At 35.9% G+C, this 18,395-nt stretch overlaps 2 protein-coding genes across 7 annotated transcripts in view; one reads left to right on the plus strand and one right to left on the minus strand.

Annotated features, from left to right (window-relative positions):
* Positions 1 to 12,310, plus strand: part of LOC135202620 (proteoglycan 4-like) — a 16,053-nt gene extending 3,743 nt beyond the window's left edge. Inside the window, exons 3-12 of the mRNA XM_064232117.1 lie at positions 4,134 to 4,941; positions 5,994 to 6,100; positions 6,622 to 6,719; positions 7,604 to 7,749; positions 8,735 to 9,262; positions 9,579 to 9,789; positions 10,554 to 10,686; positions 10,886 to 11,027; positions 11,228 to 11,376; positions 11,832 to 12,310. Coding sequence (XP_064088187.1) covers positions 4,134 to 4,941; positions 5,994 to 6,100; positions 6,622 to 6,719; positions 7,604 to 7,749; positions 8,735 to 9,262; positions 9,579 to 9,789; positions 10,554 to 10,686; positions 10,886 to 11,027; positions 11,228 to 11,376; positions 11,832 to 12,002 — 2,493 coding nt within the window. The 3' untranslated portion in view covers positions 12,003 to 12,310. The remainder of the gene's footprint in view (positions 1 to 4,133; positions 4,942 to 5,993; positions 6,101 to 6,621; positions 6,720 to 7,603; positions 7,750 to 8,734; positions 9,263 to 9,578; positions 9,790 to 10,553; positions 10,687 to 10,885; positions 11,028 to 11,227; positions 11,377 to 11,831) is intronic.
* The window catches only part of LOC135202951 (A-kinase anchor protein 7-like), a 47,497-nt gene continuing 41,408 nt past the window's right edge, over positions 12,307 to 18,395 (minus strand). For 4 of the 6 annotated variants that reach the window (XM_064232450.1, XM_064232448.1, XM_064232445.1 and 1 more), the window contains exon 7: positions 12,307 to 16,581. In XM_064232450.1, coding sequence (XP_064088520.1) covers positions 16,379 to 16,581 — 203 coding nt within the window. In that variant the 3' untranslated portion in view covers positions 12,307 to 16,378. Of the gene's footprint in view, positions 16,582 to 16,750; positions 16,816 to 18,092; positions 18,219 to 18,395 lie in introns of all 6 variants that reach the window. The other 2 variants (XR_010311833.1, XM_064232447.1) reach the window with 2 other exon arrangements.

Raw genomic sequence — 18,395 nt, forward strand, 5'->3', positions numbered from 1 at the left:
TTTAAAATGTGTGCTCAGATTTTGCATAACTTAATGTAAAAGAATATATATATAACATAGAATGTAAAAAGAGAGATTTTCTTTGTCCGTTCGAAACTACGATTGTTTCCCTATTATGTCAGCACTGTGTCAGCACTGTGAGATTAGAGGGTCTGCGAGATCCGTTTGCTTTCCTAATCTGTCAACGCATTTGATAAGTGAGCTCAAATCTTCATTTGTGTTTTGAGAATCTATCATCAAGAAAGATAAGGCCTTCTCCTTTGTGTCGATCGAGTAGAGTACGTGTCTTTTTTTTTTTTAACAGACTGGTCTTATACGTGTGTGTCTTTGCCGAGTACCACGTGCATGTTACACATTTTGAGAGCAAGATTGTATAAGATTTCGAAGCTTCTAGAAGCATTATTGTCTCAAAACGTTTTGCCATCTGCCTTGTCCAGTTTCCGTAAGGAAAAGAGATTCATTACATCCTAGATACTCGAGGCGTTTAACCCCCTCTCTCTCTCTCTCTCTCTCTCTCTCTCTCTCTCTCTCTCTCTCTCTCTCTCTCTCTCTCTCTCCTTGAGATTATATTAAAGTAACGTAAACTGGTCACTCGTAATTTGTGAATTTCAGATTTGATATTTCTTAGAGTTTATTTAGTATTATTTAGTGTTTTTTGTGGAATCTGAACAAACATTGTTTCGTAACGGCGCCTGGTTTTTGGTAAAGTGAAACAAGCCTGCACAGAAAGATATTGGTATACCAAAAAGGAACAGTGGTTAACTAATAACTAATAACTAATAACAGATGGTTACGAAGGTTTGGTAAAAACTGATAGTTACAATGTTTTGAGTGAAAAAGATTTACACTTTTACACATTGCGAATGTTTGTGTTTTGTGTTTGTTCCATTGTTTGTGCACTTGTTCATTTTCTTATTGAAGTGTGCCTTTTTATTTTATATTTTCATTTGCATTCACAATTTAATTGACTTAGTTATTTTCATTGCTTAATCATTGCACATTTAATTAAATTTAACAATTGTGAATTAATTTGCATTTACTTAGAATTCTTTTCAAGTTTTATTATTGTTTAGTACTTGTGAATTAATTTCTAATTTCAATTATTGCCTAACACTTGAATTTCAATTGAATTAATTTTCTTGAATTTTGTGATAAATTAATTTTGATTTAATTTTACTTAATTTGATTCAAGAATTAATTAAACTTTACTTTGTTTTCAAGTAACAGTAATTTTCCCAGATATTGTGAATTTCACTTATAAATTTTGAGTTTAATAATAAATTTTTGTATTTAAAATTTTTGTAAGTATTTCATTTCTAACCAGTATATTTGCATTTAATTATGATTATATTGATGTTAGGTAGAAACATAGAGTGGTAATTGATCAGCTTTCCCTCAATTTACTTGAAGTGACTTAGAACCAGGGAAGTACTTAGACTTCTGAAATCAGGGAAATACTTAGACTTTTAAAGTTGTTGGAGTGATGCCCTTTGATTAATTTAATTACTTACAAGATTACCTCACACCTGTTTTGATGAACTTAGTCTGATTCTCTGCAATACTGGTAAGTTGTTAAGGGATCACTGTTGCCTTTAGAGTATTCAGTCGTTTAGTACCTGTTATGAGGGTTCAGGTGTCTGGCTTTTGGTGAGGTAATAATTGATGAATGGTAACCAGATACTTGGCACTTCGTAACAATATATATACTTCTTACTGAATGGAATTTTTTATTTGTGAGCAGATTTTCTTACTGAAGCCAGGGTAGGGAATCTATGTGTGAAGGAACAGATGAGCTGACTTTATGTACTTTATAGAAGTGACGTGTGGCTGTTTAATGCAAATGAAGGAACGTGGTTGAAACAGTTGTGACGAACTGCTTGCATAAAATACATCATGAAAATTAATGAAAGGTTGAGCCATCTGGATATTTGTCGATGAGGTAATCACTGTCGTATGTGAAATGTGTGAGAAAGGGTGTAAACTCTTGAAATGTTAGAGGGGAAGCCCTAAGGGAATCAAAATGTGCTGGATTGATGGCGTGAAAGTGGTACTGAAAAGGAACAGCCTAAATATCAAAGCATTGTGAGAGATTCAACAAGCTACTGATGTGCTGTCTTCGTAGGTCTATGGAGGTGCTAATATTGTCAAATTTTTCTACGGGAAGGGGGGGGAAGGGGGGGGGGGGGGTTATCCTAAACTCGATAATAAAGTAGAAATGTGGCAGTGACTATTGTGTTCTTATTCTCTAAATCAACCCGCTGAAGTTCTTTCGAACGTTGTTAAATCCCTCGTGCTTTTTCCGCCTTGGCTGCGACTAATCACGTTGAGTAATTGCAGGTCCTTAATTCACTGCTTAGGAGAATTGAAATGAGTCATACCTATTTGTCTCCCATTGCTCAGGATTCAAACCAAAGTCCTCTTGATAATCAGCAATTGATTATCGATTACATCACAAAAGTCTATGCATACATCTCTCAAATGTCACCTCAATACGGATTTCCGGATTAATATGGACAGATGCTTCATAAAATAACACCTGTCGTAGAGGCACCTGTTGATTAAGACCTCTCTGCTTCTGTGGGGCTAGCTTTGTAGAGTAACCAGTCGATATGCTACTTCTTTAGCTACTTTGGAATGGACTGGCATGGTGTATAAAATCTAGGCTAAAGACCTAACACTGGGATCCCTGAGGTCATTCAGCTCTGAAAGGGATAGTGAGAATGAAAATGTGTGAAAGGTGTAACAGGAGGGAAACCTCGCAGGTGCATGATGAAACAATTGTTAGAAGGAGAAGGTGGAAAGTAAGCTGGAAGTGAATATAAACGGAGGCACAGCAAAACGAATGAAAGGGGTTGCAGCTAGGGGCTGAATGGATGCTATGGAGAACCTTAAGGAATGCCTACAGTCCTCATGGGGACATGCCAGAGGCCCTCCGTTAGAGGGTTGTAACTTTGGAGGTATCAAATTTGCAGTCATTCAGTAATACTTCACTTTATTATTTAAAGTGCTTTTATACAATTCTCCATGATTTAGTTTTGACTTGTTCTTTTACTTACTTTTATTTCGCATCTCTATTTGAATATTCCTTTCTTTATTTAGTTCTTATAGATATTACATTTAATTGCTTACTTTCTCTTTTTCCCTTTTTCTTTCAAGTTCTCTTTTTGTTTTGGTTCGATGATTAATTCTTTTCTGTTCACCTTCGGTTCTTGATTCTGATCAGCTTTTAGTTTTTGCTGTTTGCACCTGCGTTAGTATCATCTATCAGTTTTAGCTGATAACCGTTTCAAGTCTGGTGAACGAATTCATTTTGACAACACCTGATTCGAAAATTACTACCTGAACACGGGTTCAAATAACTGTGCCCTGTAAAAGTACATTACCGCAGCACATTTTTTCGTAACCTTCAGCACAGGTTATAATAAGGCTTGTATACTCAACAGAGTGAGTAACTGCAGCGGAATTGTTTCTTATTTGTGTTATTTTTTATGCATTTTCTTAATCATTGCCTACTTTGAACTGACCTTTTCTTGGGACAAATTCAGTGGGTTAGGCAAGGTAGTTAATGAGCTTGAAATTTGCTTAGTTAAGCTTATGTTAATTAGGTTAAACTGGGTCAGGATGAGGCACGGTTAACTACGTAAGTCTAATTGATGTGGTTATGGTGATGTTGAGTTTGCAGAAATATGCTAAGTTAGGAACGGTTAATTAGCCTGAGTTAGCTTAGATTAATGAATTCAATTAGGTTTAAATTAGGTTAGAGAAGGCTAATTAGGTTAAACTGGGATAGTTTGAGGAAAAGTTAAATAAGGTTATTCAGATAAAATGAAGTTAGTTCATGTGTGAGTAATTAAATCAAATTGGGTTACTGTAGGTAGTGGTAATTATGCGGAATTATGTCAGTGTTAGTTTATATAAGAGTTATTGAGTTTATCATGGCCAGTTCAATAGAAAATTAAGGCTAATTACACTTAAGTAAGGTTATAGCTGAATGTATAGTACAAGCTAACTTAGGCAAGGTTACTAGGTAGAATTGGGTCAGGGTAGGAAGGGTCACCTAAATCGAATTAGGTTAGGTTAAGTCAAATGAATGATGATGAAGATAAATATTTCCATTATTATTATTATCGTAGGTACGGTCTCTTCATGGAGTAAACAGAGAAAACAAGGATGCAGAGAACTTCATTGATGCAAATGAAAAGAGAAATGCTCAAGGAATAAAGGACACTGAGGAACTGGAACAGGAACTCTTGAAACGAAAGAGGAAAGAATCGGAGAAGAAGGACCGCCCGAACTCGAACAAAGAGAGGAAGAAGGCAAAGGACGAAAACAACGAGAAGGAAGAGAAGAAGCCGAAGAGGAAGACACAAAAAAATAATGAGAGAGTTAAACTGAAAAAGAAGAATGAAAGACCCAGAGACAAAGACAAGGGGGACAAACGGAGGAAGGAAGGACGTCGTGGAGATGTGAAGGAGTCGAGGAGAAGGGGTGGGAAGGCCAAAGAAAAGAAGAAGGGGAATCAGGATGGCAAAAAGGAGGAACCGAAAGGGCAGAAGAGACCTAGGAAGGAAAAGCAGGAAGTCGAAGGAAAAGGGAGAAGCTCAAAAGAAGGAAAACGCAAGAACAACGATGGAAGGGGAGGAGAGAAAGAGAAGGATGAGAAAAATAAAAAGGGAAAACCGCGAAAACCCCAAGACTCAAACACGGAAGGAAAGAAGAAACAGGAGGGAAAGATAACAGTGAAACCAAAACCAAGAAAATTAGGAGGAAATAAACCAGAGGAAGATGAGGGCAAAAAGGGCGTCAAGACAAATGGGAAGAAGCCCAAGAAAGACAAATTGCTCAAAAAAGAAGCAAAGAAGAAGAGGAAGAAGCAGAAGATAACAGCAGAACCAAACGACCAGACGCGGCAGTTGTCAGTCACGAATGTTCGTCAGTTGAGTGAGTGACGCAGTGACTTTCATCTCAGTTATGAACATGGCTCTCTCTCTCTCTCTCTCTCTCTCTCTCTATCTGTTCATTGACCTACTTTTCTCTCCGTTTCGTTATCATAACAGATCTTTCTGCCTATTTTTGTCTTTATCCTTGTCTATCTATCGACATTTAACAGAGAAAAACAAATGAAAAATAAAAAGAAATAGTACATATGCATATTGAGTGTCCCCTTACAGTCAGTTCTTTATTTTCCCGCTTTTTTCAGTTCACTGAATCCTTAACCAAAGTAAAGTATATATATATATATCCCATATATATATATATATATATATATATATATATATATATATATATATATATATAAAGGTATATGACACAAGGGAAAATAAACAACGGAGTTTCCGCAAGATCTTTCGACGTTCAAACATCTTTTACTTAGAAGTAAAGGACTTTTGAATGTCGAAAGATCTCGTGGATACTCCGTTGTTTATTTTCCTTCGTGGCATATACCTTTATTTTTCTATGGATACAACTTTCCTAACTTTCGTGATTCGGTTTATATATACATATATTATATCATATATATATATATATATTATATATATATATACTATATATATATTAACCGTTATTTGTGCCCAATATGATCATTTCCGTTCATCTATCTCCTTCTCACCTGTTCCCCAACACCTGTGAACTTTTTTCGACACTGAAAACAGCTGTCATAAAGTGATCTGCTTAAGAATGGTCTTACCCCATAGGGAAGTAGTACCATCAGTGCACCTCATGTGGTGCACTGTAGCCATTACTTAAGGGTCTTTGCAGTGTCCCTTTGGCCCCTAGCTGCAAACTCTTTCATTCCTTTTACTGTACCCCCATTCATATTCTCTTCCTTCCAACTGACTTTCCACCTTCTCTGAAAATTGTTTCACAGCACAACTGTCAATTTCCTTTTCAGTGCTGAATGACCTCAGCGCTCGCCCTTTGGTCTAAATTCTATATCCTTAGAAATGTTATAATAATAATAATAATAATAATAACAACAAAATCTCTTTCAGTTGACTCACAGCAGTGTGGACAAACGTTCAACCTGAATTACGGAGAGTCGGCAATGCTCTTTTCAGTAAACGATCGTTCAGTTCTGAAATGCAAGCAGAAGTTTGAGGTGAGTTCCTTGGCATTGTTCTAATGATAATAATAATTAAGAAATATTGACAGAAATACTTGCTTAATAATCATTCTGATGTTTGATAAAAATCCGCAATTATATTGTAATCTATATTACTATGTATATTCTTAGTAATGTAGTTTACAATATAATTGTGGATTTTTAAGACACAGGCTGTTTTTCATGACACAGTGAATTTCTCAGCAATAACTCTTAATATAAATAAGAAAAAAACACCATAGACAGTGATAATAACTAAATAACTCATGACTTTGATCAGAATATTTGCAGTGATTATATATATAATTTTAACAACAATAACTAATGATAATAATAATCTGATAATCAATAATGTAAATAACAATGTTAAAGAAAAAGGACAACAAAACAAAACAATGCAATAACCTACAATGATATGGATAATGAACATATAGACGATAACTTCACATCTTAATCATATTCATTAGCCTCTTCCTCTTAAAGTTTACATTATTGAAACCAAATTTATTGGCTTGCAGAGCCCAGAGGGTACAACAATCTTCTTATCCTGTCTGCAGTTCAGTTTAAATAGCAGGGGATGTCGAAAAGAAAAGTTCCTTGTCCTGCCTGGAATTGAGTAAGTCTCAAAACACAAGTTTTCAATACTAAGTCTTATGCCAATTAAGTCTTCTTATAAGTATTCCCTATTCTTTTAATCACCTCCACCCATTTATAAAAGGATAACGATTCCCTTACTAGTTCCTTTGGCACCTTTTTCTCATCCAGAAATGGAATGGAGTAGAATATAGAATTTAGGCCAAAGACCTAGCGCTGGTACTACCTATAAGGCCCTGTCCACACGGCCGAGCTTTGCTCGACGAACTTTGTTCGATGTGACGTCAGAAGCGGAGAAACCGCGGCAAAGTTCTGACTTTTCTCGCAGTTTCTACACTTCTGACGTCACATCGGACAAAGTTCGTCGACCAAAGCTCAACCGTGTGGACGGGGCCTAAGGTAATTTTGCGCTGAAAGGGAGACACTGGGCGTAAAGGTTCTAAAGGTGTAACAGGAGGATAGCAAGATGGAAGAAAGAGGATATGAGTGGGAGGAGGTAGCATAGTAAAAGGAACAAAAGGGGTTGCAGCTTTGGGCCGAAGGGACGCTGCAGAGAATCTTAAGTAATGCCTACAGTGCACTGATGGCACTTGGCACCCCTACTGGAATGGAATGGAATATGGAATTTAGGCTTGTGGCCAAGCACTGGAATCCAAAGGCTTATTCAGTGCTATTCCCACCCCTACTGGTTCCCACATCCAGAAATACCTTACAAATCTTGGTCAGCCACTCAGTCATACTTTCACTGCAGCCTTTCACCAGTATAATCCTAACATTTCTTGGTGCCTGACCATTTTTCAACTACTTAATTGCATTCCTTTCCCAAAAATATTATTTTTGTTTCAAGTAACTTACATATCATCTACACGATATGCTTTTTATCAAACATGTTTATTTTTGTTGCAGTGGGCGGAAGAAATCGAAATTTTGCTCCTCAAATTCCCCGTCTCTGATAACTCCATCTAATAAGCTTGAAATCCGATACATCAGGAAGTTCTTTGCGAATAGAGACTGCTCTGGTGGTTATATCTGTACGGCAACTGTCATTGGAGGTAGGACTGTTATCTTGAATTATCTTAAATTTTTTACTTTATCTAGATTTTTTTGTAAAATGGCCTCAAAGTAATTGATGAATGGAATATCAGTTTCAGTGAACATTTTCCAATCGTCAGTTATGGTCTGTTTTCATAGATTATCTTGGATTATCTCATGCAATAGCTCTAAATATCACTTACCACGTTGGTTTGAAATGTCTTCTTCAAAACCATTGTTGCTTGTACTAGTCACAAAAGGTCTGTTGCAAGATGTGTTATTTACCATAGGAGGTCATGCACTAAAAATAGTGTCACCCATCCAAATAATGACCACTCCCATTGTTGCTTAGCTTGACATATCAAGAGAGAACCAAAAAAAGTTATCTGTTATCCATTTGTGGTCATACATCCAAATAATGACAATACCAAATTTTACCAAAGCATGAGAGCAGCCAGTGTTTAAGTAGTGTTACTGATGTTAATTTTTGACCTTGGGTTCACTGCCACTTACATCAGATTCCTCACTTCTCATGAAGGTTGCTGAAACATATGGCATGGTCCTTCATTAAGCTTTTAATTCTCTATATTATTATTATTATTATTATTATTATTATTATTATTATTATTTTATTATTATTGGTTGGGTCTCTTTCAGGAAATCTGGAAAATTGCAAGTAATCCCAGATTTCTCTAAATTCTTGGTAATTAGGTTTAGGATAATATCCCTCAATTTTCGTGTTAAATTTCCATTAGTGATGAAATGAAATAAAATTAAAGTTCTACACTAAAGTCTACAAAATAATGAAAACTGTTCGTGATTAAATTTCACAGAGGGGTAATTCTGTCTGTGTTTGCAACTGACCTATTGCCATTCAGAATTTAAGTTGAATGATTAGCTGTAAATGGTTTCTATCCAATTCACTGTTTGATTATGCCGATCACGGACTATTCATCAAAATTTAATGCAATAAACTACAGAAGTATGTACTATTTCAAATTTCAGATGAGCCAACTACTACGCCTGAGCCCACTACTCCTAAGCCTACTACACCAAAGCCTACTACTCCTCAGCCTACCACCCCCCAACCTACCACACCTAAGCCTACTACTACCCAACCAACTACTACTCAGCCTACCACTCCTCAACCTACTACACCTAATCCTACTACTACCCAGCCAATTACTACTCAGCCTACCACTCCTAAACCTACCCCTACAACTCCCCAGCCTACCACACCTAAGCCTACAACTCCTCAATCAACAACTTCCCAACCCACAACACCTCAACCAACCACTACAACCAATAAACCTACAACAACAACAAATGAGCCTACTACAACAACCAATAAGCCTACTACAACAACAAATATGCCTACTACAACAACAACAACAAATATGCCTACTACAACAACAAAAAATATGCCTACTACAACAACAACAAATATGCCTACTACAACTACCCAACCAACAACCACGTCAGCACCAACTACAAATGTCTCAGCAACCCCACCTGTGGCACGTCTGTTTTGCAGTGAGTAAAAGATCCATGAAACTTAACCCACACCCACTGAACATTTGTTCCTTGCCACTAAGGCACTAATATCAATAAAGCTGCTCATTTTCATTCAATGACCTTAACTGTGAAAGAGGCTCAAAGTTCCATGGAATCAGTTTGTACTGTGGAAGTCTTAAAGTAAACTACACTGATAATTTACTCTACTTGGTATAAGTAATATCGACTGCATCTGATAATGAAAGCATTTACATATTGCTGTAACAAGCGACAGTAATACTGTACACAAGTTTCAAATACTGTATTCCTATCATTCTTTTCAAATTTCCTGTAGATGATGACTGTGGGAAATCTACTGTTACTCTGCCACGGATTGTAGGTGGTCAAGAGGCATCAATATACGAGTATCCATGGCAAGCTTTGCTGAAGATCACTTCGTCGGTATTTACCAGCCCTGCTACTTGTGGTGGTTCAATCATAAAGAAAGGCTGGGTCTTAACTGCTGCTCACTGTTTCGTTAATCCGTTCACACAACTACTCTACCCGTAAGTGATGAACTGTGACCACTGGAGAAATTTCAGGCACAAAGTACCAGTGATAATCTTTCATTAGTTTTCAGCCTTTCTTGGGTTTGTTAATTATTCAGTTTTCTAACCCTCTAAGAAATGTGATTTACCTTTCTTTCTTGGTGCACAGTGTGATTCTTGTAACTAATTTACATGTGATTACAGTATGCACTTAAAACAATGGGAGTGGTTGGACAGCAAAATAGAGAACCTGTCCTGTCTAGCACAGTGACTCGACTGCCTTTCCAGCAGTGTTAATGTGAATTCTTCTTGCTTTTTGTGCATATATAATCCTCATGTCACCTCTTTTTTTCTATATCATGTGGAGCTTTTATTTTCTTCTAATTTGTATGGTACTGTAATTTGCGGCTTTATCGTTTTGAATAAATGCATGAATAGTTTATTTCACCATTGTTTTTAGGGGAGAGAGGGAGTGTTATCTTCTGTCACTTATGTTAGTGATGTAATTTGAATTACTGAAATAATTATTCCTTAACAACCTGAGGCAGGTTTTTAAATAGCAAATACAAATAAGAGCATCTATGTAATTAGTCATCCATTCCTGTTTTGGTTCCATTTTTTAAGTTTTATAATCAGATGTGTTTATAACTCAACTGGACTGAATAAAAAAAGTAATCAAATATAAACTAGTAAACTAGTGCACAGAAGAGCAGTAATATGCACAAAACATATACTGAGGCATGTGTACATAGCTACAAGGACATTTCTACTTTCTTCCTCAGACAACTGGGTTTGACAATTGTAGTTGCAGAGCATGACATCAACTCTGCCACAGAAACAGAGGAGATCGAGATCACTCCAACTGGAAACAGCTTATTTATTCACCCTCAATACAAGCAGGGTAATCCAAATTCAGTAAGCTTTTGGGTTTCATGCATTTCTGTGGTTGCTAATTTTGCTAATTGTACACAGAGTCACTTTTACTTCCTCCTCCCATAAGCCAAAGTTATCTCCATGCGATCTGCTCTTCTATCCTATTGAGCATTGTCATAATTCCTGAATTAAGAGAAAATATCCAGCTTTTCTTAGTCCTCTGATAATAATTTCTTTGCAGGAGGAGCACGACATAGCACTTGTATTCCTGGGTGGAACCCTTACATTTGGCTCTGGCATCAAGCCCATCTGCATGCCTTTGGCATCCGACTACACACCTGAGAAAGAAGTTGTAGTCACGGGCTGGGGAGTAACTCAGTATCGTAAGTATTAAATTTCTATTGATGCAACCATTTAAATCAGGAATGCTGAAACATAGCTGTCTGTCAGTATTAAGTATCATCCAATTTATTAATCATAATAATGATAATAATTATAGAAGTAATCTACATGTAACCGCATTACTAGAGCAACTTAAAAAAAAGGGTTTACTATTTAACACAAAATTCGATCCCATTTGCAGAGGGAACCCAAGCCAACAAGCTTCAAGAGGTGGCCCTGAAACTGAAATCCCAAGCCGACTGCAAAACCCTCAATGACAATGCACCTCAAACTTACATCATTAGTGACAATATGGTATGTGCTCTTGCACCCAACAAGGATGCCTGCCAGGTTAGTATATTGGCTGCTCCCATGACAAGTCTATCCAGTTGTTTATTTGTTTGCCCATAAGACAGCTTGGAAATTACTCAATACTTTAAGGATTTTGATAAAATTCTGTGAAGGGATGGGCTGTGGGGAAAGGAACCTTTTATTTTTATGTTTTAGGGCAAATTTAGACAAAGGTTATGTATTCATAGTTTGCTAATTTAGTTTTGTCTTCTGTTTCACTATCTCATAGTTTTGTTTTCATATTCACTGTCTCAAGCTTTGTTAACAGGAAGGACATAGATCTTCCCAAACAACTTAATGCACCAGTATGTGCGAAGATCTGTTCAACCCAGTCATGGGTTGTCAATGAGCTGGAAGCTAACCATTTTTTAGAAATGTGTCTTTGATGTGTATGTCTTTCTCAGAAAAACATTTGTGTAGAATATACTGGTTTGACTATATCATCATCTTTGCAGGGTGACAGTGGTGGGCCACTTGTGACCCAGTCAGCTGATGGGCGATGGATCCAACTGGGAGTAGTCAGCTTTGGGTATGAATGTGCTGTTGAAAATGTACCAGGCTTTTATACCAATCTTGCCAATTATGTGGACTGGATTACAGACACAACACAGTCCAATCAATGTTGAGATAAGGTGCTGAAAACTGTGTTTTGCAATTTATTACACTCAAAGTATAAATGAAATTGGAAAATACAAAGAACAAAATAGTCTTGTTTTTAACTGCACAGCATTTAAGCTTAAAAAGTGACCCGTTTTCATCTAGATCTAATCATAAGTGAAATTTATTGCAAAAAAGTGGGAAATAAAGGTGTGTTTCTTTACAAACCCACTAAAATGTAGAAACATTAATTTCAGCTAAAAAGTGTAAAATTTTTTTTAGAAAATTTGCACTCCTGTTCCTGGAAACAAAATGTAAAATAAAAAAAGTAAATACTTAACAGTCATTAATAGGACTGAACTTTATTTATACCATTACTACGTCAATTAAGATGAAAAACTTCTGGATATCAATGCCAATCGAGAGCATTTAGCAATTGCTGCAGCAAATAAAGATGATATTTTTTCAATTGCTATTGGTATTATTACCATTTAACTAGATGATATTTTTTCAAATCCTATTGGTATTATTACCATTTTTTTAGAAGACAACATATGGCCACACTGCCAACTGAACAGACCATTAATTCCTGAAATCACAATAATAAGGATCAAAGCAAATTGTCCAATGCCACTCACCAATTCTGGTAGCTCAACTCACTGACTGAAATCATTGCACAGAAATCTTTCAAAGTTAAAGCATAATTTCCTTGTCTTTATCTTTCTGCAACACCATATAACAAAAGAGGTAATAATAAGAAATATAAGATATCTCTGTATGAGAACTAACCCAGGAGCATTGGTAACTAGCAGTGGGGCCATCTTGAATAGCAATGTAATTTTTCATCATAGTAAATATGCTCTATTATCTATAAAAGATGGTTAAACTAGTGAAACCAGACCTCCAAGCTAAACATACAAAATGCAGGTGATGTGTTATACGCCATCAATGTGTGCAAAAATGAAATAGCACAGGAATACCAACTGCTTTCCACCAAATATAGTTGGTACAATGACACTGATATCAAGTTGTTTCAAGCATTACATAAAGCTGAATTCATTTCAAGCCTTACGTGAAATATGTCTCTTCAATAAAAACATTAAGCATGTTACAAAGCAGCACAAATTCAAATTCATTACGAAACTCTTCTGTAATAAAAAATCACAGGAGCTCATTTCTCCTTCATGTGTGAAGGGTGACAACATATATCCGGCCATAAAGGAAAGAAAAATGTAAAATTAAACATATAAGTGTAATCTACCTTTGGAGGCTCAAACAAAGAAAAATTGCATAATACTGTACATTTATTCCTAGTACCCAAAAGTAACACATTTCTTTTCATCCTGTAAACCTAACATTATTAAAATTAAAGCACATTATCACCTGCAGATAATGCTATCTCCTATAAAGCAACAAGGACTAAAAGCTAAACAATGATCTACTCTCAGATCAAACAAGCGCTATTTCAGTAACAAGTTATAATAACCTTTCAGTTGGCTATAAGATATACACATACTGCCACTTGCAGAATATTTGCAAACAGAAAATAAGGAAGGTATTCTAAATGATAAAGAAAAACTGAGCAAATCTGAACCTTCCAGACAGAATATTAGACTAATAGACTTATCACAAAATCTCAACCATTCTCATAAATACTTGAAAACCCTGTAGTATTTAAGTTACTCCTGAACATTCACAAATTTTTTTTAGGTAATTTGCATATTTCCTAGGTATATAAACCACGGCCTTTTATGTAAGAATATTCCTCAGTGTGAGATGTTATTACTCGCTGAAACTTGGTAGCAAAATAGTTAACTTTTGGCAGGTGGGATGCATCAAGCACTTATTTCAACATCTGGGCTATGCAGGGTGGATGAGATAGGATTATAAAAGGCTTTGGTTAGTATACTTATGAAAAGTACGAGTTACTCTAACAACTCATGATTTGTTGGTTATGGAATATAAACCATCATCATTTATTATATAGGGAACTCCCAATTTAGGTGGGAGGACAGTCTTTCAACTGACTGGCAAGTTAAATCTCCACCCAGAAAGGATTAATGACTACTGTATCCTTCAATACTGACTGAGGCCTGAGACAGAGTGAGATGTATCTGAACCATAGAAAAATTTTGAAGAACCATGTACCATACTGCACTAAAGATAAAGTTACTACAGTTCAACCTTAAATGCTGAACCTCTAAGATAGGATTCTTGTTTATGAAATCTACTTGCATCATGGCCAACCAAGCACACATTTGACCTGACTGCTACTTTGAAGATAAAAGAAATAAGGAAAGACAGTCAGTTGCTCACCCATTCAACCTCCAACCATACGCCCACTTGAGTACCTATGGTAACATGCATTTTGTCTAAAAGGAGCCTGGACATTACACAACTTGTTGAGCAACTATGACAGGTCCTACAAAGGTCCAAGAACTTGCTGCTGCTGGTAACATTCTTGGGGGTTAACATGAGTGTCTACAAGGTATTCACTTGAAGTCCAGTAAAACTTCTTGTGAAAGGGCTCCCAAGATCACTTCTTTTATTCATGGAGGAGGATGAGGTGGACAAAAATGAGAAAGTAAAGTGAGAGCAACACAAGGATAAGGAAGAGAGTAATGAAATGCACTATCGTTTCTTCCCCCATGCTCCACCATGAGTCTCTCTCTCCTCAGCTCCTGTATACATCATATCAAGGTAGGAAGCAGCATCACAGTACTGCCCGTACCTGGTAACAAAGCCAGCAGTGAATGATGGGTGCTTGGAGTACTCACTAGAAAAATCTGACAGTACTCTAACATTGGTTGGAGAAGGTACATCATGAACAAGCACTGCCCTCTCACTTAGACAAAACTTAGCATGTGCACTGGCAGCAGCACTGTCAGAGTGTGTGGAGATACTCTATATAAAAGCAATGGTTTGTATTCCTAAAGGAACAGAAATTGTTGATCTAAACCACTGAGCTAATAATCTTAGCTCTAATAAGACTGGTTAAACTGAACTTGTTCAACATCCTAGTTTGACTTACAAAAATAAACATGCTTCCAATCTTGTTGATACATTTACATATTAACCCATGAACATTTTTTAAATATTTTTAAAAACTTGCACAGATACAGACAAGCAATTGCTTTACCGTAAACTCATTTGCAATTACCTCTAAAACCATTAGTTTAAACTGGGCAAAAGCACAGGATGTTATTTAATTTAAGAATCAGTGAGTCAAGACCATTGGCTTCTACTTAATTGAAAGATCTTACTTAGTAAGAGAAACGACAAATCATATATAGCAGTACATGGCAGAGGTAGTCAATTATCTTCCAATCAAGCAAGAAAAGTTGACCAGAAATGAAACACTTGGAAACAAACCAATGGCAATATATTCTCACACAGTGAGCAACAAAAATACTTAACTGAGCAAATGCAATCAAAATACAAAGAATTTTTCTTTGTAATTTTCAGAAACCTGAACATTATATGAAAAGGATTATACTTATTCCTTAACAGGTTAGCATAACTTACTTCAAAGAAGATTCTCACATTGTATTGATATACCTGCATTTCACAACTGCTTAATTGCTATGTTTATTTTCCTTCCAATAGTAATGAAAAATTACTGCACCTTAACCATTCTGTCTTAGAAGTAAATACCAAAAGAACATAAAATAAACCAAGTATAGTGTGACAAACCCTTGATCAAAAAACTAATGGGGATTTAGTATTTGAAAAGCATAAGAAATACCAACTCCACCCACTCAACACTATCCATTACTTATGGAAATAGGGACGGCACAAAGATTATAAACAAATTTTAACAAGAAATCATGGCTTATAAAGACTAGTCATCGCACTGGATTAGCTAATCTATTGTAATCTGTTTCTTGTGAGTTTCATCAGCCGTTTTATCCTCTAAAAGTTAACATTTTCAAATGTTAATCAAGTGTACAAACACATTTCAGGAACGAAATCCTCAGTTATAAATGCTAGTACTATTTCCATATGTCAGCCATTCTTAAATCTAACATTGACAAATATAGTCAAATATACTTAGATGAACAGTAGGCCACATAGACAGAAATGTGACTTATGGCAGTTAATAAGTAATTATTATGAGACACTTTAAAAGTATCTCATATCTGTTTGATTCCTTATGAAAGTACATTCAAGTTCAGTATTAAAAAATCACAGATCTATAAGTATATAAAAATGTTTATGATCTTTCAACACAATTATGAACATACTGTACTTTACTTAGAAAAGTTTATGCTATGAGACATCTAAAGTTCTCCTAAGTTTGATTCCATATAAAAGAACATTTAAGTTTCAGTATTAAAATATCACAAATCTCTTGGCATATAAAAAATGTTTAGCTATGAACATCACTTAAGGGTGAAGAAGTCTCCTACAATTTACCGCTCACTTTGCCGACAACATAAACGATCATGAGTGATGCTGCAAGCGCAGTCATAAATCCAACTGATGATGCAACAAAATTGAAAGGTTCTTTGGGTGTTCTCGTTGAGAATGAGCGGGTGTGGTTGGAAATGACTGGCCGTCGAGGAAAGCAGCATTGCGAGTGATCAGTGTTTTTAACAACACTTTTACCTACAAAGACATAAAAACTTGTGATAGACGACTTAACAACAGCCCAACTGGACAAATCATATCTTCAATTAATGCATTTGGAATATCATTAAAAATTTAATATGCTCTATTTGATCCAATACAAAAGTAACTGAAAATATTCATAAACCATACTAAACAACGACTATACCAGTGTGCTGATTATTAAAGATATTCAATATCTAGCCAGGATTCCTGAGCCAGCTTTCATCTTACCTGAAAAATAAGTCTCAAAACTACTCTCTTGAGTTAAGGATAAGCAAAGCTGTTCTCAATACAAAAAAAAATGAAGGCGAGGTATCTTCTTTCAAATAAAAATTGAACCTCAAATGTTTTTGAGACATGGGGGCTTCCTTTACTTTACAGAATGCCAATTTCCTGTTGAACTTCAAATTCATTAACATAAACTACCATCCATTTTGGTAGAACCATCAGCAGTTCATAATGATGCCCATTCTCAAAAGATTAATATATACCGTAACTGTATTAGTGAAGCATTACTTAAATACAACAGTCTAACAAGACCAGTAAGTCGCTTGCAACAATCACACAGGATTCACTCAAAGGATTTGTTCTACAAAGAGAACTCACAGTGGAGTGCAGCAAAGTGGAAATTAGACAGCCACATGAGAAGGGACCAATTGGAATGGATAAAAAGAACACAACAAAAAGAAACACAGAGGGAGTCAATAGGATACTATGGTGACCCTTTCAAACCATGTACTTTGTCATTACAGGTGATTAATGTATTCTTAGCATACATTTCTGTACAACACCCACAGCTACAATAAATTCTACCCACATCCCAACTTGCTATGGATAGCCATCCATGAAATGACCTAACAAGAGTGGGAATATAAGAAAAAGGAAGACAACCTTAGAAAATATATTCAAAATATGAAACTTAATATTCGTTCCACAATAAAGAATAATGAGTAGGGTCCATATTTTGTAGAGATGTTACAAGTAACAATAACAGAGATAATTCTTCTTTACCAGAAGTTGACTATACTGTGTTTTTTTCCATCTGTCCATCCGCCTGTGGTGTTTGCGCATGGTAAGACTGCGTCCCGGGCTTGAATAATATCCTATTTCGAATATTAACGGTGTAATTCGCAAATGTACACCCAGATATCCTTTTATTTACCTAAAATGTACACATAGCGTAACTTTTTAAAGCCCGGGACGCAGTGTTACCATGAGAAAACACCACAGGCGGATGGACAGATGGAAAAAAAACAGAGTAGTACAGTAATCATGCCTCGAGTAAACTATATGAAGGTAGTAACATCAAAATGTCTTCCAAAGACAAAATATAAAGAAGCTCTCATAAACAATGTTACAGCTACTGGTTTGTACCACTCGAACTGGAGGGCCATTCATATGAATTTTCCTTTGCTGTGTGCATCAGTTGTGCACAAAGTTTTGATACAATACAAATGAACATTCTGATTTTGAAAAAAACTACTTATTTACAAAAATTAATTCTTTACCTTATTGATATGGGATTGGGAAATAGCTAAAATAATTCACTGCCATTTTCCTTGCTTAGGTATTCCTGAGACTGACCTCCATCCTTACATGAAGCTCAGGTAAGGCAGAGTTCTTGAAGGGCTTCACTGGAATACAACATTCTGATGTATTTATCCATACAACACATTCACAATAACAAATACTGTGCCCAGTACTATGAATTGAAAGCAAAAGATGTCTTAATAGATTCTCAGGATTGCATAATAGATATTATAGATTTGCAGGATTGCATAATAAGAGATAGCTTAAGGAATCTCTGATTC

Source organism: Macrobrachium nipponense, chromosome 33 (genome assembly GCF_015104395.2).
Source record: "Macrobrachium nipponense isolate FS-2020 chromosome 33, ASM1510439v2, whole genome shotgun sequence".
NCBI classification, from domain to species: domain Eukaryota; kingdom Metazoa; phylum Arthropoda; class Malacostraca; order Decapoda; family Palaemonidae; genus Macrobrachium; species Macrobrachium nipponense.